This window comes from Pyrgilauda ruficollis, unplaced genomic scaffold (genome assembly GCF_017590135.1).
Source record: "Pyrgilauda ruficollis isolate IOZ18807 unplaced genomic scaffold, ASM1759013v1 scaffold2, whole genome shotgun sequence".
NCBI classification, from domain to species: domain Eukaryota; kingdom Metazoa; phylum Chordata; class Aves; order Passeriformes; family Passeridae; genus Pyrgilauda; species Pyrgilauda ruficollis.
Window position 1 is genome coordinate 23,143,366 of NW_024519206.1, and position 19,142 is coordinate 23,162,507.

Here is a 19,142-nt window from a genome sequence, read left to right on the forward strand (position 1 = left end):
TGACCTTATTGCTCTCTACAGCTGCCTGAGAGTGTAGCCAGGTGGGGGTCAGTCTCTTCTCCCAGGGAACCAGCTACAGGACTAGAGGATGTAGCCTCAGCCTGCAGCAGGGGAGGTTCAGGCTGGACATGAGAACGAATTTCTTCACAGAAAGGGTGATTATACACTGGAATGGGCTGCCCAGGAAGGTGATGGAGTCACCGCCTGGATGTGGCACCCAGTGACATGGTCTGGCTGCCATGCTGATGCTCGGTCACGGGTTGGGCTCGATGACCTCAGAGGCCTTTCCCAAACGAATGGCTCCGTGACTCCGTGCACCGGGCGGCTGAGGGGCCGTCACGTGCGGGACGCCATTTTGTGCGGAGCGCGGCGGGCGGCGCCCGTTGGCGGTGCTGTGGGGCGGTGCGGGCGAGGGGCGGGGGGTCCGTCCCTCCCTCCACGTTTTATTTCCCTTAGCGCTTCCTCTTCTTACTCCTTCCTTTAGCTCTCGCCCTCCGGCTCGGGCTCGCTCCCCGCGTCCCTCCGCTTTTGTTACCCCTCCCTCGCTCCCTCCCGCTCCCCGCCCCCGCGTGGCACTGCGGAGCCGGAGACGTGACCCGAGCGGACTCGCTTCCCCGCAGCTCCAGCCTCTCGCCGCAGAGTCGCATGTCCTCGATCCAGAACCTCCAATCCTTCGGTAAGAGCCGCCGGCACCCCGCCACCCCCGCAGCCACCCCCTCGGCAAACCCACCCATCGCCCCCGGCCCCCTCGTCCTGCCCCCGGCCCCGCCGTCTGCCTCCGCCTTGCCGCGGGCCCCCCGCCCCCGCGGTGACATTGAGCGGCGTCGCCGCGGTGCTCCGTGAGGCAGCGCCGGCGGCTCGTCCTTGTCCTCCCGCGTCGCCGGCCTCGGGACGTGCTCAGTGTGTGCGGCGAGGAGACCTCGGGCGGGAGGCTCAGCCCCTCGCTGCTCCCGAAGGAGGTGCTGCCATGTTCTCGGCTCTGACGCCCCGTATCAAGGGCTCGTATCCTCTGCTGAGGAAATAATTTCATCAGTTACAGTTGGTTTGCTGCCGCATCTTATCCTCAGCAATGTCCCAAAACGCTATACAAGCCCTGCAAAGATCATTTGTTTCTGTAGAGTGAGGTACGCAGAGCAGGTCATTTCTCAGCTGGGAAGTTTAACCGTGCCGAGCCAGCGTTCTCCTCCTGCCTTATCTATAAGCAGCAGAAGTGAGCAAGTTAGCACTTTATACAGTAGTCTCAGGCTTTTGGTCACAGTTTGGACTCTGATCTTCTGCACGTATAAGCCATGTGAGAAGGTTGCATTCAGTCATGATTTGGGAGCTCACTCTGTGCTTAAGGAAGGTCCGCCCAGAGGATTTGTTTGAAGGGATCCAGTGTTGACACCTACAGCGCTGGCTTATTTCCAGCCTAGAGCCCTAAACTCTGCCAAGCTATCTTGGCTTATCTGCAGCCTGGAGTCCTAAACTCTGCCAAGTGATCCTCATGCCCAAGTCCTCTTTTTCTTTCACTTTTTCTTTGACTAAGATTTTCTGTTAGTGTTTGATCCACAAGCTGTGGGAGACAGTAAAATTCAGCATGGTTTAACAAATTCCGTAGTAGAAGTTGATCTAGTCAAGGTTCCCAATGCTGTATTTGTTTCCTGTGGTGCTTGAATCCTCATTATGCTTTCAGTGTCTTTAATGCTTATATAATTCTTACTTCTACAAGGATCTGCAGCTGAACTACTTTTTGTGTTTCTGCTGAAGTTTTACTCATTTGAGGCATTGCTTTCTAGTGGATGGGAAAACTTGACCAGTGTTTTTAGAGCTGAGTTTTGAATGGAAGTTTGGGAAAAATTTTAGCTTGCATGGCTATTGAACCTACATGGGCTCTTAAATATCGTTCTGATTAGTACAAAAAATTACTTGTGATTGTTCTTGAAAAGTAACAAAATACTTCATGCTTCAAGGTTTGTTTGGAGCTACTGATGAGGAGATTCATAGAGCTGTAAAATTTCTTGATTGAGTGTTAAGTAGGTTTTTGTGAAGTACAGAGTATAAGTGTTAACCCAGAAGCCCCCTTCTTTCTAAATGCTTTTCTGTTTGCCTGTGCTAGATAAATGCTAAGCTTGGAAGAATTTGAGAACTGACCTTTCTTTAGTCTAAGCCTAAATTCATTTTGTTACATTTCTTGACTAAAGCTGCTGACTGGAGGAGTTCTGGTTTACAGGCAGCCTCTGACATCTGTTGGAGTGTATCTCTCTTTTATTTCTATTAGTAGCCAAGAGTTATCCATGGCTTAACATGCTGGAAGTGTGGTAGTTACCACAGTGTTCTGTTCTGGACCTGTAAGGAAATGTCTATTCTAGAGCTTTTCTATTTCTCTGTTCTTATCAGTTGATCTGATAAGAGATGCAGTTGCTTTATTTCAGTTTAAATGTATGTGGCTGTCTAAAACTTATGTGCATTTGGTGTCCTCTCAGAACCATGTTTTCAGGGTCAGGATTTACAGTTTGCAAGAAACAATGAAGCAAACTGATAATGTAGCAGAAAATCATTCCTACCTGGGAAGGCGTGTGCGTGCTAGTTGAGAGGGCTGCCTAGTGTAGATTTACAGTTTGCAAGAAACAATGAAGCAAACTGATAATGTAGCAGAAAATCATTCCTACCTGGGAAGGCGTGTGCGTGCTAGTTGAGAGGGCTGTCCTGTGTGCCTAGTGTGATGATACTTAATACAGCCTTAGGAAAAGCACTTTGGTTTTAACAGTGTGTTTTTAAACAGGGATTACACATCAAGATGGTACCAGGAATACAATGATCATTTTCTGTGAAGTGAGAATCTTCCTCCTTACTTTTGAACTTGGGTGTTTTCCTTTGTGGGAATGACATGAACCTTTTTCCTCCTGCAGACCCCTTTGCTGATGCAACAAAGGGCGACGACTTACTCCCGGCGGGGACTGAGGATTACATTCATATAAGGATCCAGCAACGAAACGGAAGAAAGACACTAACAACTGTTCAGGGCATTGCAGATGATTATGACAAGAAGAAACTTGTGAAAGCTTTCAAAAAGGTGAAGTTGCTGATTTGATAATGATTATTTTTAAAGGAGTAAGATAGCTTTTAATACTAAGTAACGAAATATTTATTTCACTTCATTCTTTCCAGTGCATGCCACTTTCGTATTCAAGACATTTACCTTTCTCAAAACATGTATCAGTGTCCAGTGACACTGATTTTGCTAAAAGGTTAAACATTTCTATCTTAAAAAGAAGTAAATAAAATATATTCTGAATGTTTCTTTTAAATTTCACAGATCTATGGCTTTGTTGATGTGAAGAATAAAATCAGTTTAAAGTAGAGCTGCTTTTTATTCCTGCCTCTGTTACAGCTGGGTCGTTGCTCAAAATAGAGGCCTTTAGTTTTGCCAGGATAAAAATACTTATTTTAAAATAGTGTGGAGTTGAAAGGCTGTATCTTATGACTTTGTTTTTCACTCTTGCAATGACTGTTGGCCATTTCCTTCTGCACAGTAGCTAATCCTGTCATTCCCTGAATTTACCATCAGCAGTTTAGTTTGTGTATGTATGTGTCAGCAGATATATTCCATTTGCTCTCAGAGCCAGTAAAATTGATTTAACCTTTGCCTGGCTTGGCATCAAAATAGTAAGCAGCTTCTGAGACAAAGTTCTTCTGAAAAGACTTGACTAAGCAAAATCACAATGTACATCAGATGTCTTATAATGTGGATGTTTTTCTCTTAGAAATTTGCTTGTAATGGTACTGTGATTGAGCATCCTGAATACGGTGAAGTTATCCAGCTGCAAGGTGACCAGAGGAAGAACATTTGCCAATTCCTCTTGGAGGTGAGGGACTGCAGATAAATATCTACACCTCTCTGGAAGCAATAGGGTGACAGGTGGTACTGGTGCTAATTAACCAGCCAAAGATGGCCACTGTAGTTCTTTTGTGTTTTCAGCCAGAAAGTAAAATGACACTTGCGGTATGAGAGTAAGCCTCTGGTACGAATCAAAGCACTGTAGAGTGCCTTTGCACTGTTACAACACCCCACTTGTTCTCTGGCAGTGCAACTTGAGCTCTGTGCTTGTAAAATGAAGTGTTCAATGCAAACCATAATCATGAGACTGAAAACACTGTAGAGGAAAGAGGCCTACTCTGATGCAAATGATAATGCAGGGTTGTTACACTGTCGAAGAATAAGTTCTAGGACTACAGAACAAATTAGATGTCTGATAAGATTTTCTTTTTGTTTAGTCAATTGTTCTGCTTGGCCCAGAAACATTCTGTAAACTAGAAAAATGTTTCATTGAGTGTACACACTGTATAGCAGTTTTTTAAATCAAAGTATAAGATTGTGATAACTTGATATCACTGTAATTGCCTCAATATGTATTCTTTACTAAAATACTTTGTTTCTCTCCTTTAGATTGGCATTGTCAAGGAAGAACAACTGAAAGTTCATGGTTTCTAATACACCTGTACTTTTATGAAGAACCCTGCAGTATTGGTCTTACCTATCCTGGCTCTTCTGTGAAAAATGAATCTTTGCAGTGAATGGACTTCCCCATTACTTGAACATTTACAATTTGATTTGCATGACTTCATGAAACAGGTGGTGTGTAGAATAGAAACACATAAGAAAACTTCAGTAAGATGGTAATGAAGACCCTTGTGAACTTTAACACATTTCCAATGGAAATGTATTAGTGATGATTGTTCAGTTTAGTACTCTCCATCTGAGTTAAATGTGTGAGTTTTATTCAAATAGTGTGTGTTGTTGCTTAAAAATAAAAGTTTATTCATATAATTTCTGGGATATTTGAAATGCTTTAGCCTAAGTTTTGAAATAGCACTGCATTCTTGCTGAAGAATGGCTGAACTGCTTTGTGGCAAGTGTAGCTCACTGCTGTTTGAAGAAATTGGAAAATCTACATGATTAAGTACTAGCTGTTTAATCAGTAGATTAGCTTGATGCGATCTCACCCTGTAGCTGTAAGACTAGAGCTTTAAAGCCCGTAGTGTAGGTGTACCTTAGTAGCAGCATAATAAGACATCAATTGTTTGCTGTGTAAGTAACTGGATCCTCTCTAAATTTTATTGCAGTGACTATGAGGTATTAGTGTGAAGCAAAAGCAGGGGTAAGGCAAAACATTTGGGCTAAAGTCCCAAAACATTTGAAGGAAGTGGATGGGATATTCTATCTCCTCTGTCACTGAGTAGGGGGAAAAGACATTGTCAGCTTCTGCCGTGACTGTGCATCGAAAGTTGGCAAGCAGAGTGTTTGACTGAGCTGGTAGTGCTAGCTGCAGGAGCAGGGAAGGGAACAGGGTCTACACTAACCTTTTCCCTGCTTTGACAAGTTTTCCTAGGATTGATGGTTGACATGGAGAGTTTTGTATTCGTGTTTGGGTATTACTACAGAAAGCTGATTTGGTTTACTTTTCTAGAAGGCAATTCTTTCAGCTTTACTGGAAGTTATAATAGGTTTGTTTCACCATGCTTGTAAGCTAGTTTTAGTTAGCTGTAAGCATTTGCTATTCTGCTTGTAGGATATGTCTCGTGAAGAATGAAATTAATTCATCTGGTGAAACAAGCAGATGTTGTCTTCCTTTTGAGGTTGACATGGAAATTTTTTCTGAAACAATTCAGAACACTGAGCTGCAAAACCATAACAATAGCGCAAAATGCTTTAAAAACTTGATGTGATATCATATATTCTCTGGAAAGAAAGAAAGAAAGAGACATATCTCTACTGCTAAGACTTACTAATAACTTAGCCAGAAAAAAAAAATTACATTGATAAAATAATTGTTTACTACCTAAGTAATAAAGAATTAGGTAAAACTGTATTATTTAATATCACATGTACCTGTACTTTATTTCCTGTTCATATTTGCCTTTCTAAACAGAAATGTTTCAATTTTAACTCATTTGAATTTTTTTTTCTTTTTTTAGATTTTTGAGTTCAGAAATGAACCCCTAAGGCACTAGCAACAATTAGGGGAGCATTATATGATGATTTCTTTCTCCATCTGGTCTAGACAATTCCACTTATAAAAATCTAGTCTCTCAGTCTCCACAAATACTGCCTGATGTTACAGATCTTAACTGTTCCAGAGAAAGGATGCTCCAGAAGATGGTATACTGTTAAGGTGCAATACATTCAGGAGGAGGAAATGCCTCATGCAAAGCATAAAATACCCACATACCAAATGAAAATCCAAAAATAAATCTTATGCAAGTCTTGTAGATGAGCAGAATAAAGTCATTCTAGTGCAAGTTTACCTAGTATTGATTCTTAACTGCTAAGTAATCAATCTTTTGGGGGGACATAGCAATTAGTGATTTTTATTTTATCACGTGACCAAAAACTGATGTTCTTATTTAAAGCTTGTTCTCCTGCTCAAGAGGAAAAACAAGCAGTATCTTCTATTTCACTGGTATTATACAAGTACTTCTAGTGGGCTTTGAATTGAAGATTAACAAATGACTCGCAGGTCTCGTGTTACTGAGTCAGTCTTCATTTCAGATGGCATTCCATTAACTTTTACTACCTAAGCTTGAGTCATTTCTCCATAGTCATTCTGCTTGGAATAAATGAGAAAAATCTTTTATTTTCTTCCTCCTCATTTAAAAATCCTTTCTAATAGAAGGAACCTTGCAGCTGATAGGTGGCTTGGGTGGAGATGCTTGTGTTTTGACCTTTGAAGGGCAAAATTATAAGGAGATGGAATAAGACATAACACATTAGAAGTTTTAAAGAGGTGAGACTTGTTGTGGCAACAAACCATTTGATCTTTCTAGAAGGAAAGCAGAAATTTTTGTCCATGAGTGTTTTAAACTGAAACAGTGTTTCTGAGATTGTAATTAGCCTTGGTAAAAGCTCAAGCCTCTTCGTATGTTCTAGTTGAAAAGCTTTGACAATATCATGTTTTGTCATCTTATTCTGAAACTTCTTTGCCAAAGCTAAACTTTTTTGGAATACATATCTGTGTTTTAAAATGCTGAAAAGGAAGGCTTTGGAAAAGAACTTGTTAAACTGCTGCCACAAAAATCTGTTTTCAGAATTAAGGCAGGTTTCAATTTTTTCATCTATTCAAAAATAGGTTAAAAAATGTTGAAGGATGTGGGCCATAATTGCCAAGGCAGTAAAAATGAGCTTATGATAGAAAACTCTTTTGAAGTCCACTACTAGGACTTGAGGCTGGCCAAGCTCAGACTGCAAAAAATTGAGGGTTTTTGTTGGAATGTTGCGAAGTCTGCATCCTTCAGACCTACCTAAGATTGCCTTCTTAATGATGCTTAGGTTTAATCTCAAGGTGTTACTGGATGTAGAAACTTGTTTTGAATTCGCAGCCTTGTGCATAGTTTTATTAGGCTGTTCTAGCTGCCTCTGAGCTGATACCCTGGAGTAAGGTGTTGCATAAATAAATTCACTAATTTGTCTGTTCTGAGTCTCCATCTGATTAATGCAGCTATGAGCAATACAACCCTCACTTCCCAAATGCCGCTGGCAGTTCTTGTTTGTAGAATATGAGATTTAGTAATTTAAGTCTGTAAGATGCCTACTTCCTCTCTCTGTGTGAGCTATCAGGCCCTTGACTGTCACCTGTGGTCTACTAAGTCTGCCTCTGCATCTCAGAGATGAGCATGAGGAGCACAACTATGGGCAGAAAATTCTTGAGTGGAGTAACCTCTGAAAAGAGGAATGCCTGGGCTGTGTGTGCATGCTATTCATTGCTTCAGTGGCTTTGCTTGAACCTTTATTCCTGAACTCCATTTCTGCACAGCCTCAATGAATAACATTTTGTTTTGGAGAGCTTCTGTGAAGGGGGAGGAGGAAACTAGTAAAAAAACTGTCTTAGGAAATATGTTGATATTGAAGTTTGTTTTTATTAACTTAGATTCCTGGACTGCAAGACCTCTGTAACATTGTTGTTTCTCTCTCTCTGTATCTTTAAAAATCCTGGTTAAATGTCCTTGAAAGTTTGACATTTAAGGTTCTAAATACATCTAAAGCCATTATAAAACTCTAAAATGCAAAGTCATTGAAGCTTAAGTTTCAAATATTTGAAATAACAATTAGGCAGAACTCCTCATTTTTTCCTATAGTGCCATCCTGCTTGTAGTTGGTATGTAGTTGCCCTGAAGATGCATGTGTTACCTACAGCCAGGCAGTAATCAGATACCCCTGCTGTAATGCCATACCCTGTTTGTAGGTTTTTTAAATTTTATCTGGTGTCCTGCACTCTTACAGGCTGTACCACACTAATTTTGCAGAATAGGACAGATGTACCTTGAGTTCCAGTCAGCAATTAATTCTTTAATCCTTCTGCAAGGCTCTAGTGTACAGGATCCATGTGTTACACCTTTAAGTGGTCAGTAGTTCCTCACACTATGTGAAAATGCATACAAGATCGATATTTAGCCTGTTAAAGCAGAGGGGAAGGTGTTTTTTACAGCTGACTGAGGCACAGTAGGAGTTACTGTCCCTTGCATGTGTTCAGTGTTGATTGGTGTCACTGAGCATTCCTCTAACTAATGTGCTGCTGCCACGGGGGAGATGGAAGTGGGCTTAGAGCGTTGTGTGTATTTAAGTACTGTGGCTTTCTGCATCCATACTCAGTCAGGAGTCTGTCCCCTGAGTATGGCAACATGAAGGTTGTTTTCCAGTTGCCAGATCAAAAGCTCTAGAGATCATTAAGGGAAAAATGGCATAGTTGTTTCATGTTTGCTGTATAGATGTTTCATGCCTACTGTTTCCCATTTAGATGAAAAATACAAAAATAATCTCAAAAGAGGATTTGTACTTGGCTTGCCTTTTTTTAAGTTTGCTGAGATCAATCTGTCATTGATATCTTAATTAACAAGTCTTAACCTGTATTGGAGTATTGCTACAGAGCTGAGAAAACAAAGTCTTTTGAAATAAAGTGTTCCAGTGCTATTTGATATATGCTTTTCTAAAACAAATAGAATTTTATGGTGTTGTTAAGGAGGATTATATTTTTTGGTGGAAGATAAAAGTAACTTAATTTAATAGAGATGTGCATGATCCTCTTGTAAAATCAGCTTTGCTTTCATACAGAAGTGTTATATTTCCTCCCTTAAATTTCGAACATAATCTCTATTAACCAACTTAAAAATACTGTGACTTCCCCTGGAATATTGTGGTTCTAAAACAAGATGATTGGCTTGAGGTCTAAAACTTTGGGTAGAAGAGGATCATCTAATTTCTTCAATAAGCAAAATGCGCAGTATTTTAGGATAAACCCAGAAATGTGCTCAAGTTTGGTTTCAGCTCTTTGAGAATATCTTGCATCTGTGAAATGTGACAGCACATTTCTGAAATTAATTTGGGGCCTGATTAAAAGGACTTGTGTATACAATAAATGGGGTTATTTTTATTATTCTCTTTATTTTTATTTACAGCCCATCTTTGCTGTGATTATGCAAAAAAAAAAAAAAAAAAAATCAAAACCCCCCAAATCAGAAAACCCACACAGCACATGATCCAGGCTCAGCTGTCCAAGTAGCTGAATTCAGCAGATGTGGTTCCAAGTGGAGAGGATTTAGCTGTCAGCAGTGTTTGCAGTCCCTCTCACCTCAGACAGGGGCACAGCTCTGTTCCTACAGTACACTCAGACAAACCTTGGCAGTCACAGGACAGCTGACCCCAGGGAAGGGGTGGTACTGTGGTTGTTTAAATGGTTCTTCCAGAAGTGAAAGGTTGCCCTTTTAGGTAGACCCTGCAAGTCCCATTAAATGCATTGATACGTAATTGGATAGTACTTCTGGGGTAAGAAGGGTTAAAATGGTCTATTCCCAAGGATCCTGCTGGAAAGATCTCTTGAAGGGCAGCCCCTGTCACAGAGGAAGCAGCCTTTAGCTACTCTGTACCAGAGAAATTTCTGTGCTGGGATGGCTCCTGGCTACGCCCAGTGAACAGACTGAACAGACATCAGTGTGAGCACCTGTACTCAGTAACAGCGGGGAAAGATGGCCCTGCAGACGTGTCACTGTCTGACACTGTGTCTGTGACCTACACCTGCAACTCAGAGCCCACATCTGGAGATGAATTTCAAGGTACAGAACACAAACACTGTCCAGATTCCTTTAGTAAATAGTAACCCATAAATTAATCCACACATTAGTTAAATTATGTAAGTATTCTGTATGACTTCCTTACATGCAATATTGAGCAGAGAGTATTTTCTGTGCTTAAGTGCCTTTCCTTTCAGTAAGATTGTTGAAATGACATGGAGAAATTTTCTGATTGTCCAGTAGTGGTCTTACTTAATTTAAAATATTGTGAATTTTGTTCTGTTTGAAAGTTGCTGTACCTGGAATCTTCACCCATCGCTGCCATTTGTGATAAGCTAGTTATAGGGACACTGAGTGAGGGGAGGGACATCTCTTGGGGTCGTCAAATTGTTTAATTTGTCCTGGTAGTAGGAGTTCCAGTACTGATTTAAATCACCCTGAAACTAGATCATCCATTGGTAACTTTATGGAAGATAAAAATCCATTCTGGAGAGGTTGTGGGAAGGAGGTGTTTGCATCCTGCTTCCAAGCAGAGCAGTGTAGAGCCCTTCAGGCTGCTGCCACCTGAAGCCAAGCCTGAACGTGGAAGCATCTGCTGCCTTGTGTTTACACTGTGCAAAAGGACCTGTGCTATTTCCAAGTCTTGTCTACTTCTCCTAGTGGTTCAGACTGATACACAGCTGGGTTTCTGGTGGTAAATTCAAAGTACCAGAGCACTCTGGTTGTAGGATGTGGCCTGGCCACACAGAAATTGTGACACACATTACTGTGTCCCTCCAGTCATTTAATTACTTTTTGTCTGTCTGATAAAAGAAGCATTCTGACTTCAAGGCAGTACCCTCTGAGGAGGGAAAATTGTCATTTGTTGGCTGTGGGGATTACAGGAATAAAAACACAAATCATCAAGGCCAACATTCATCTAAATCATAGGAGGTGATCTTTAGTTTCCTATTAGTTTCTAGTATCTTCTTAACAGTCTCAATTTGATTTCAGGCTACTAATATTGTAGTACGTACATTGTGGTATGTTTTCAGGAGGAAGGCCTTAGGAATGCTTTAAAGGAAAGCTTAGCTTAAACAACTGAGCATAAAGAGACAATGTAGGGATCTTCCAACTGTGTTAGTTGTTAAATTTCTGCAACGAGGCTTTTAAAATTAATGCCTGTCTTATATTCATGTAAGAGGCATTTCCTGCCCAAAAGAGTTCCTGCTGCATTTATTTCAGTTCTCTAGATCAGCCCTGAAGCAGTGCTTTCTCCCAGGTCCTCTTGTTGAATCTTTTGGAGAGCCTGCTGCAACTGGTGCTGCTCTGATGGGCACCAAGAAACTGGAAGTTGCCTGTGACTGCCCCAGGACAGGCACCAGCTCTGGCTGCTGAGCAGCGCTGCTGTCGGATAGAAACAACAGTGGTGGCAAAACCAGAAACAAAAAGGTTGGTGCTTTCTCTAGTGGTTTAGTGATCTGACAAAGTGGCTGCAGGGGGCAAAGTGATGGATTTTTTTTCCAGTTACTTCACATACACTTATCAAGAGAAATATCCCTGGATTTAATAGCATTCAATAGACCATATTCTCAGGATTGTGTCTTGCAATGCTGATACTGGCGAAGCATCCACTGACTTTTATTTTTCAAAATTTTACTTGACCTCTAGTTTTGAGCTGATTTTTTTCTGTTCACTGAATTTGGACCATAGGTGGCACAGTTTCATTTGCTCAGACCAAAAGTTCTTACGAAACTAGCAGCTTGCCTCTCCCCATTCTCTCCACACGTTTTTGTCCATGTGAACTTATTTAAATATATAAATTTAGGTTTGGACATGCAGGCCTCTGATACATGTATAAACACTTCTCTTGATGCCTTCTTCAGATACTATGTTCTGCCATCGAAGAGACGTATTTTTTAGGTTCTGCAAAGGTCCAGGCATGAATTAGCACAGAATTCTTTCTGTTGTTGGGCTGTGAATACTTAGGAAGTCTAGATTTACTGGGGAAACCCAGAGCAGATGTAGATTATACAGTCACACAAAGTCTGTTTTGAAAGAGTCGGCTTACACATTTCTGCATCTTTCATGTGATGTATTACACAGGCACATGGGTTTCTGTCTAATCCTGCTTGGCAGTCCCTGATTATGTTCTGGAGGAAGCCTGCCTGTGCTCCCTAAAGAAATGAAGGCACAGGGGGAAGACTTGCTGCTGCTTCTGCTTTGATCCTGCAGGGATAAGCTGTTGAACACTGTGAACTGAAGTCTAATACAAAGCCAGGCTGCAAAGCAGTGTAGATTGAGCCTCTGCTCCCTCTGCTCTACTGCCTCCATCCTTTGGTTCTGCCTGGTCCTGCAGGTAAGATCTCCAGAGCAGGGCTGATATCTTAATCCTTTGTAGGTGAATCACCAAGCACAGCGACTCTCTGTGATCAGGGGACTGATACATGAATGCAATGAGTAATTTAGTAGTGGTAGAAATGAGTAAATAACGGATCCAGCTACTCAAGCAACTTGTTTGATCTTTTAACCTCAAAGTGTTTTTGTCCTCCTGATGACATTTTCCCTTTCATGCATTTTGTCGTTAATACTGATGTACTTTTATCTTGCTTGTATTCTTTGTACCAGAGCAATATGTTTTCTTGATTAGTGCCATGTCTCTGTAGGCACTTAATGAAATTAATGCTAATGCACATGAGTCGAGGAATGGACCTTGGGGCATCAATTCAACCCTGAGAAACATGCAAGATTATTTTCACCTGATCTGAATTACAATTGTTCCTTAAGCCTTTTGGCTTATCAAAGAAGCAAATTTTATCAGTTTGAAATATGTTTTGAACAATGCCTATGTAAGCGTCCAGCTTGCAATTTCCAGTCTCTATCCCTAGATGTCACTGGAAGACAGCAAATGCTGAAAATAGTGACACTGAAGCCAGGAGAAGTAACTGTAGAGCTTAGATAGGGGAATATGGAAGTAAAGATTTGGTCAATTCCCAGGTGGTTGCAGGCATGACCCGTGTGCAACTGTTCCCCAAATTACCTCTGCTTGAGAGGTAGATCTGAAAATCTGTTCTTAGATCTATCCTTTCCACAGCAGCTGCACATCATGGATGACTCCTAGCTCAGTGCAGGGCTCAGAGCCCTGTGCAAGAGGTGTGAGGAAGAGTCCCAGTGCACCATTTCAGAGAGAAGAAAGGACTTTACTGAGAGAGGCAGGAAACAACAACTGTGGCTTCATGACAGGTGAAAGCTCATGGCAAAGTGTCCCAGAAAGAGGCAGACCTGCCTCAGTGCATCTCCACAGTTTCTACCAACTAGTGCTGCCCCTCCTCAGACAGCAAGCCGCTGCTGGAGGGTGAATCATCAGTAAATTATCTGCTTTTGGGGCTTAAACAGTCACTCCTTCTCCACTTAGTTCTCTGCAGGCTGAGAGAAGGGATGGTCTTGGGTCTGGTAGAATGAGATGGAGAAGGACTCAGTGCTTGTGTGCCTCGAGGCAATGAGAGTACAACACTCTCATTGCCTCCAGCTGTGTACAGGAAAGAGTTGTGATGATCCAGCCATTCAAAGCCATTCAGAAACATGGCAGAATTCAAAGGAAGAACCTTTAGGAATCAGAAGTTTGTACATGATGGGCCTCTCCAGTGCCACTTCAGGCTGGCTGGTCCCTTAAGGGTGTTTGAGTGGATCTGAGTATGGACAATGTCTGGGGACCTGCTCCCTCCCCACAGCTGTAAGAATTTGAAGCAGGCCATTAGATATGGGTTCCACAAATGCTCTCAGCCATTTGAATTTCAGTGGAAATTTTTTCTTGAAAGGAGGCTGAAACCAGTTTTTAACATTACAGGATCAAAACGATAACTGACTTTCATTAAAACTCTTACAGAAGAGAAAAATGCTCTGACTTGCTGAATACTCCTAGGACTTTTACTAAGAAAGGATAAAAGCTGTCACCACATGATCTTTAAGAAAGTCAATTCCTTCCTGAGCTGAAATTGTACAGTGTGAAGTGTATTCAGCACTTGATTCAAATGTTGTTATGAGTCAGAAGCAGACTTTCTCCTGACCTTAACAGGATCCAGGTAGATAAAGGGAGCTTTGTAAAACTGAACGTTCCTTTTGTACTTTAACCTTTTTTATTATTCTTATCATTATTAGGAGTGAAGAATCAGCTACAGTACAATGACTTACAACATTATGTGATTAGAAAGTACACTGTGCCCACAAGGCCGGAGTTTCTGAAACTCTGGAGCCAGTTATGTATGATTGGAATTGACTTGCATCGAGTGAAAACCTGGTTCATGGGTGTGTGATTGCAGTCAGTGCCAAGACACAGCTCCAGAGAAAGGTCTTGGTAATTGGAACCTGTTTTCCTAAAATAATATCTGTCTTTCTGATTAAAGCAGGGATGTGTTCCCTGTCTTTGCAGAGGTGTACAGGAGCGTAAGCCAGGCTCAGTGATTGAAGGAAACAAGCTGGCCTTTCACCAGCACCTGCTGGAGTAACTCGGTTGGTTCCATCCCTACAGAACTGAGGGTACATTCCATGACAGCAATGTCCAACGATGCAGCTGTAAGGGCTCGTTCCTGCCCAAGGCCCTGCCTGATCTCATTGTTGGTAAGACCTCAAACCACAAGTAGCACACATAAATAGCTCGGGCCCAGCAGCCTCCCTGCTGCCATCCTTGCAGCTGTAGTACAGAGCAAGCTCTAAACCAAACTGTAGCCTACCATCTTCAACTCATGTGTGGAGGGACTTTTCGATATTCTGTGGGGAATCTTCCACACAAATAAATAAATATACATACATAGCATTTCCTGCAGTGTAAGAAGGTACTGAATGATTTTTTTTTTTCATGGTATTGTCGTATACTTGTTCTGTTAAGGACAGCTATGTGGAAAGTTCTAGCTGCTGATGGAAATATTAGCCCTGAAGTAATGGGACTTTTTGAGATGCCTTATTGCCTCATTCTTTTGAGCCTTGTAGAGTAGGCCAGGTCATTCTGCATCCTAACTCTCATATCTGGCAACTGTAGCCTACTGCATGCTGTGATCCCATGGACACTTAGTTCTGTGAAATAATGACAGCTGCCACAGTCTGCAGGCAGCACCTCATTGTACCTGGGGCAGGAGCAGTGATCTCTAGAACAAAGTGCTAAGACCCATGACTTGAAAAGAAAAAAAGGAGAGCAAAGCAGCCAAAAGCAGAAAACTGGCACTGAGCTCACACCAGAGAGACAGAAACTGGTCCCAGCTGCATTCAGCGTGGTCTTGAGGAACAGTGGTCATTTCAGGTGAATGGCTTCACAGCAGTATTCAACCTTCATATACTGTAATTGAAGTACATCACGTATGATAGAGATTTAAGAGTCAGAGGGCCTTATGTGATCCATGGTGGTCCAGTCCACATACCTTGCCAGATAGGCATGGCAGGCTAACTCAGACATGTAAATGTAACAAAATGCTACAAAGCCATCTGCAGCCAAGGCTCCCCTCACTTGTGCATAGCTCAGATGAATCCTAAAGGGTTTTCCTAATTTTCTGTATGAAAACACATGAGGAGAAAGCTTAGGTTTACCTGTTCCCCACAAAGATTTACATGTGAGGAAGAATCTGGCTGAGCTACTTCAGAGAGAAAAAAAGGCAGCCTATCAACAATGCCAGGAAACAGACTATGATTTTGTGACTGAGGAAGATCTACTAATGATCATACCACTGAAATGAAATTCTGAGTTGTTTCTACTAAGGGTAAACATGCTAATTACAATACTAGGAGTTGCCCTCAGACCAGGAGCCCATGGTAGTAGACACTGTGCAACATTAAAAGAGTGCCTGCTCCTCTCCAAATGACTTGAAGAGTCAGCATTGTTTGTGGGTGTAGGAACAGAATTTCAAAACTACCAGGTTTGATGGTATAGGCCTTACATGAATCTCAGCTGCCTCCAAATGTGAATTGAGAGATGACAAAGTAAGCACAAGATCCTGATTCTGGAGTCAGTCTCCTCCCACTGACTTCACCCAGGCATGGATGCAGCCCACTGCACCACCTTTGGGAACTACTAGTATTGCTTAAGAACAGGCTCCAGTGAGTCTCTTAGGTGCCTGAATGCTCATTAATTCCTGTAGGACTGTAGGCACCTAAATATATTTTGCTATTTAACCCAAAGTTTCCCTAATCCTCTTGCTGCCTTCCCTTTGAGGAAATTGAACGAGTGGAACCAGCTTGTTTGTTTGGGAAGCAGAGAGGTTCCCTAGGAGAATGAACATGCAGATGTGTTATTCAATTCTGGAACATATTCATTACAAGATACAGAATCCCAAGCCAAATAGTTTGCAGGTCAGATAGATTAGAGCATAATCCTTAATGATTTCATTCCTGGTCTAGATTAAAACTGTAAATATAACTTGAGCATTGCAACTGCTGCAAGCAACGGCTCATAAAACTTAGAGACCAAGCCCATCAGTCTAGATATCAGAAAACCATTTGGAATTACATTTAAACAGATTGTCTTGGGTCAGTTTAATCGAAGCAGTGCCCTTTCAAATGTTGTATGGGCTCAGTGTCAGTTACTTTATCAATATAAATATTTTTGTGTAAATATCAATATAAACATTTTGGTGTAAACTTCCTTTCTCCTTGCTAAAGACAGAAAGATATTTCAGTGCTTTTTATAATGGGTGAGTTTGGTTATGCACTGAAAGTGTGGTTCTCTTACCTGCTGGGTAAGATCTGGCTGGCTTCAACTTTGTTACAGATTCCCACCAGAGAGCCCAGCTGTAGCCTGGGCTCTGCAGCTCTCCTGAGGTCAGGAGCTGCATGATGGAACCCATACCGTGGCTGACTTTGAGACCAGTAGACCTGGTGAACAGGTATCCTGAAAAGAAGTCTGTCTTTAGGAGAAGCTATAATACTGGAAAACATAAATACCAGGCTCAACTGGTCTTTTGGAGTCTATCCATTAAATTCTGGAAGACACCATTCATAAGTCATTTTACAGTAATTTCTTTTGAATACAAAATAGAGAGTAAAGGTTTCAGATTTGGATTCACAGCTGGGAACACAGATTAAAATCAATGTTATTTCTGTCCCCAAACTGGCAGTCATACAACAATTTTGACAACTGGGGAAAAGGTAGCATTAAAGCTGTTTGCTCCCAACTGAAGAACTGGACTAATACTAATTTGTATTGCATAATAGAGGGGTTGTTCAGAGGACTTGTGACATTGCTTTTAAATAAATGTTGATTATTGACACCCAGCTGGAAATTGATTCCTTGATCAGCTCTTTTGTAAGAAAAGGAATTAGGTAGATTTTGTTTGGAGGTTCTTTTTTTTATTTTGTTTTTTCCCCCCCAAAATTTTTAGTTTTTTTTTTTTTTTTTTTTTTAATGAAAAATTGAGGTTTCCTGGGACTGGTAACTGTTCTGGAAGGCATGGAATGGAGTTATGCTGGAGGTTAGATCTGAAAGTCATAAATTGTTCATATTTTTGAGAAAAAATCTTTTAGAAGTAAAAGTGGATACATTTAATAACCCAAATAAGCAGGGCCTAGAGTGATTTTAAAGGCACCTTTGCATTTTATCAAATTTCCAAGATTTCACTCCTTTCTTTACCAGCAGCAAGTATCCCTCCCTAGCATGTTGCCAATGTCCTCTCTTCTTACCAAAACCAGAAGTGTTATGGGGGATTTTTTCCTGCTGAAATAGTATTCATCTAGTCACCTTTGTAATCTCCTCTAACTCCTTGCTGTCTTCTTCAAACCTTGATCCTGTCCCTCCAGCCCCTTTTCAGCAGAAAAAGATAGAGAACAAAAGTGACTTCCTGATAGCTCCTTGGTGCTGTGCCAAGATTTGAAATTCAGACTTATGGATTCAGGAAAAAGGATGGCCCCATGTGTCTGCAGGAGACCTCTCCTAAGGAACCACGGAGTTGGGAAAAAGAAGTGAAAATGTGAAAAAAAATGTGCAGGGTTGACATTTTCATATTGCTGGAGGGAGAGCATCAAGCAAGGTGATGGAAGCGGTGGGAGGGAAGGAGCTGGTCAACTCTGTTCATTATACAAATTCTGGAAACAAAATGAATGGTTGCTGAACCAATAAATGCATCTCTCTTCAGCATTAACAAAATACTTCATTCTGGACAAACCCAGTCTCTCTGTCCACCCCCACCAAAGAAACCAAATAACTGAAATAATCTTGCAGAGCATGAAATTTCCTTGGAAAAAAATGTTTAATCTCTATTTCTACTCTTACTTAGTTGTAAGCCAGAGGTGAGTAATTGAAGAACTACTGGTAGTTTAGCAATAATGTTTAATGAACTGAGAAATTATCTGCATGTAGGAGGAGTAGTAGTTGTCTGCATATTAACCTTATGAGCTGGTTAGTGAGAAAAGAAAATATGTTTTGGCATGGATCTGCAGCTTTCAGTCTTCAGTCCCTGAGCTGAAGTCACTCCTACCATAGCCAAGCCAGGCTTTCAGAGTAATATTGCCTAGGTCTGTCAGGCAGGTTCCTTCTCAGCAGGTTCTTTGTCTGAATATTAAAGCATTACTCTACTTTTTAGCTCTCCTAAGAAAGCCTAGCCATGGAAGTTACTGCATACTTGGGATTTTAGCTTCATTGTTAAAAATGGTATGTTTGATCACAGGGAAAACAAGTGCTTGTGAGGTTACCCTGCCCTTAAAAGTAAAATCCTAGAGGAGACCTGAGGCATTTTATCACAGGATAAACTCAGCAGTGGCTGAAGCTGATGAATTTACCATTATGGGGTTATTTCCAGGCAAAAGCCATAGTGCCTTGTCACCACTGCTGTGCCACAAAGAGAATAATATTAGGCATTGGTGAGTGTAAAGGTTTACACCCTCAGATGATTTTGGATTTACTGACTAATTGGGGAGATTGCAGAAGGGATGGACACAAAAGGAGTATTCCCTGATATTAATGCTGTTGGTGCAGTATGTGGTCCCTGTTATGTATTGAGAGAGGTTGATATAATTCTCAGCTCTCCTCCTGAAATGCAGCGCTTGGAAAAATGAGTGAACAATTGCTTTACAAAAGCAAAATCTCTACAAAGAACCTGGCATGACAACAGGGACCTCCAGATGTTTTCTCTCCAGCATTA

The 19,142-nt window shown here is 41.4% G+C and overlaps 1 protein-coding gene across 1 annotated transcript; it reads left to right on the top strand.

Annotated features, from left to right (window-relative positions):
• Nucleotides 1-349: 349 nt before the first annotated feature.
• EIF1B (eukaryotic translation initiation factor 1B) lies at nt 350-7,449 on the top strand. Its single transcript, XM_041466245.1, has 4 exons — nt 350-676; nt 2,892-3,055; nt 3,747-3,848; nt 4,430-7,449. Exons 1-4 carry the CDS (start codon nt 646-648, stop codon nt 4,472-4,474), a joined length of 342 nt encoding a protein of 113 aa, XP_041322179.1. The 5' UTR covers nt 350-645; the 3' UTR covers nt 4,475-7,449.
• Nucleotides 7,450-19,142: the final 11,693 nt, after the last annotated feature.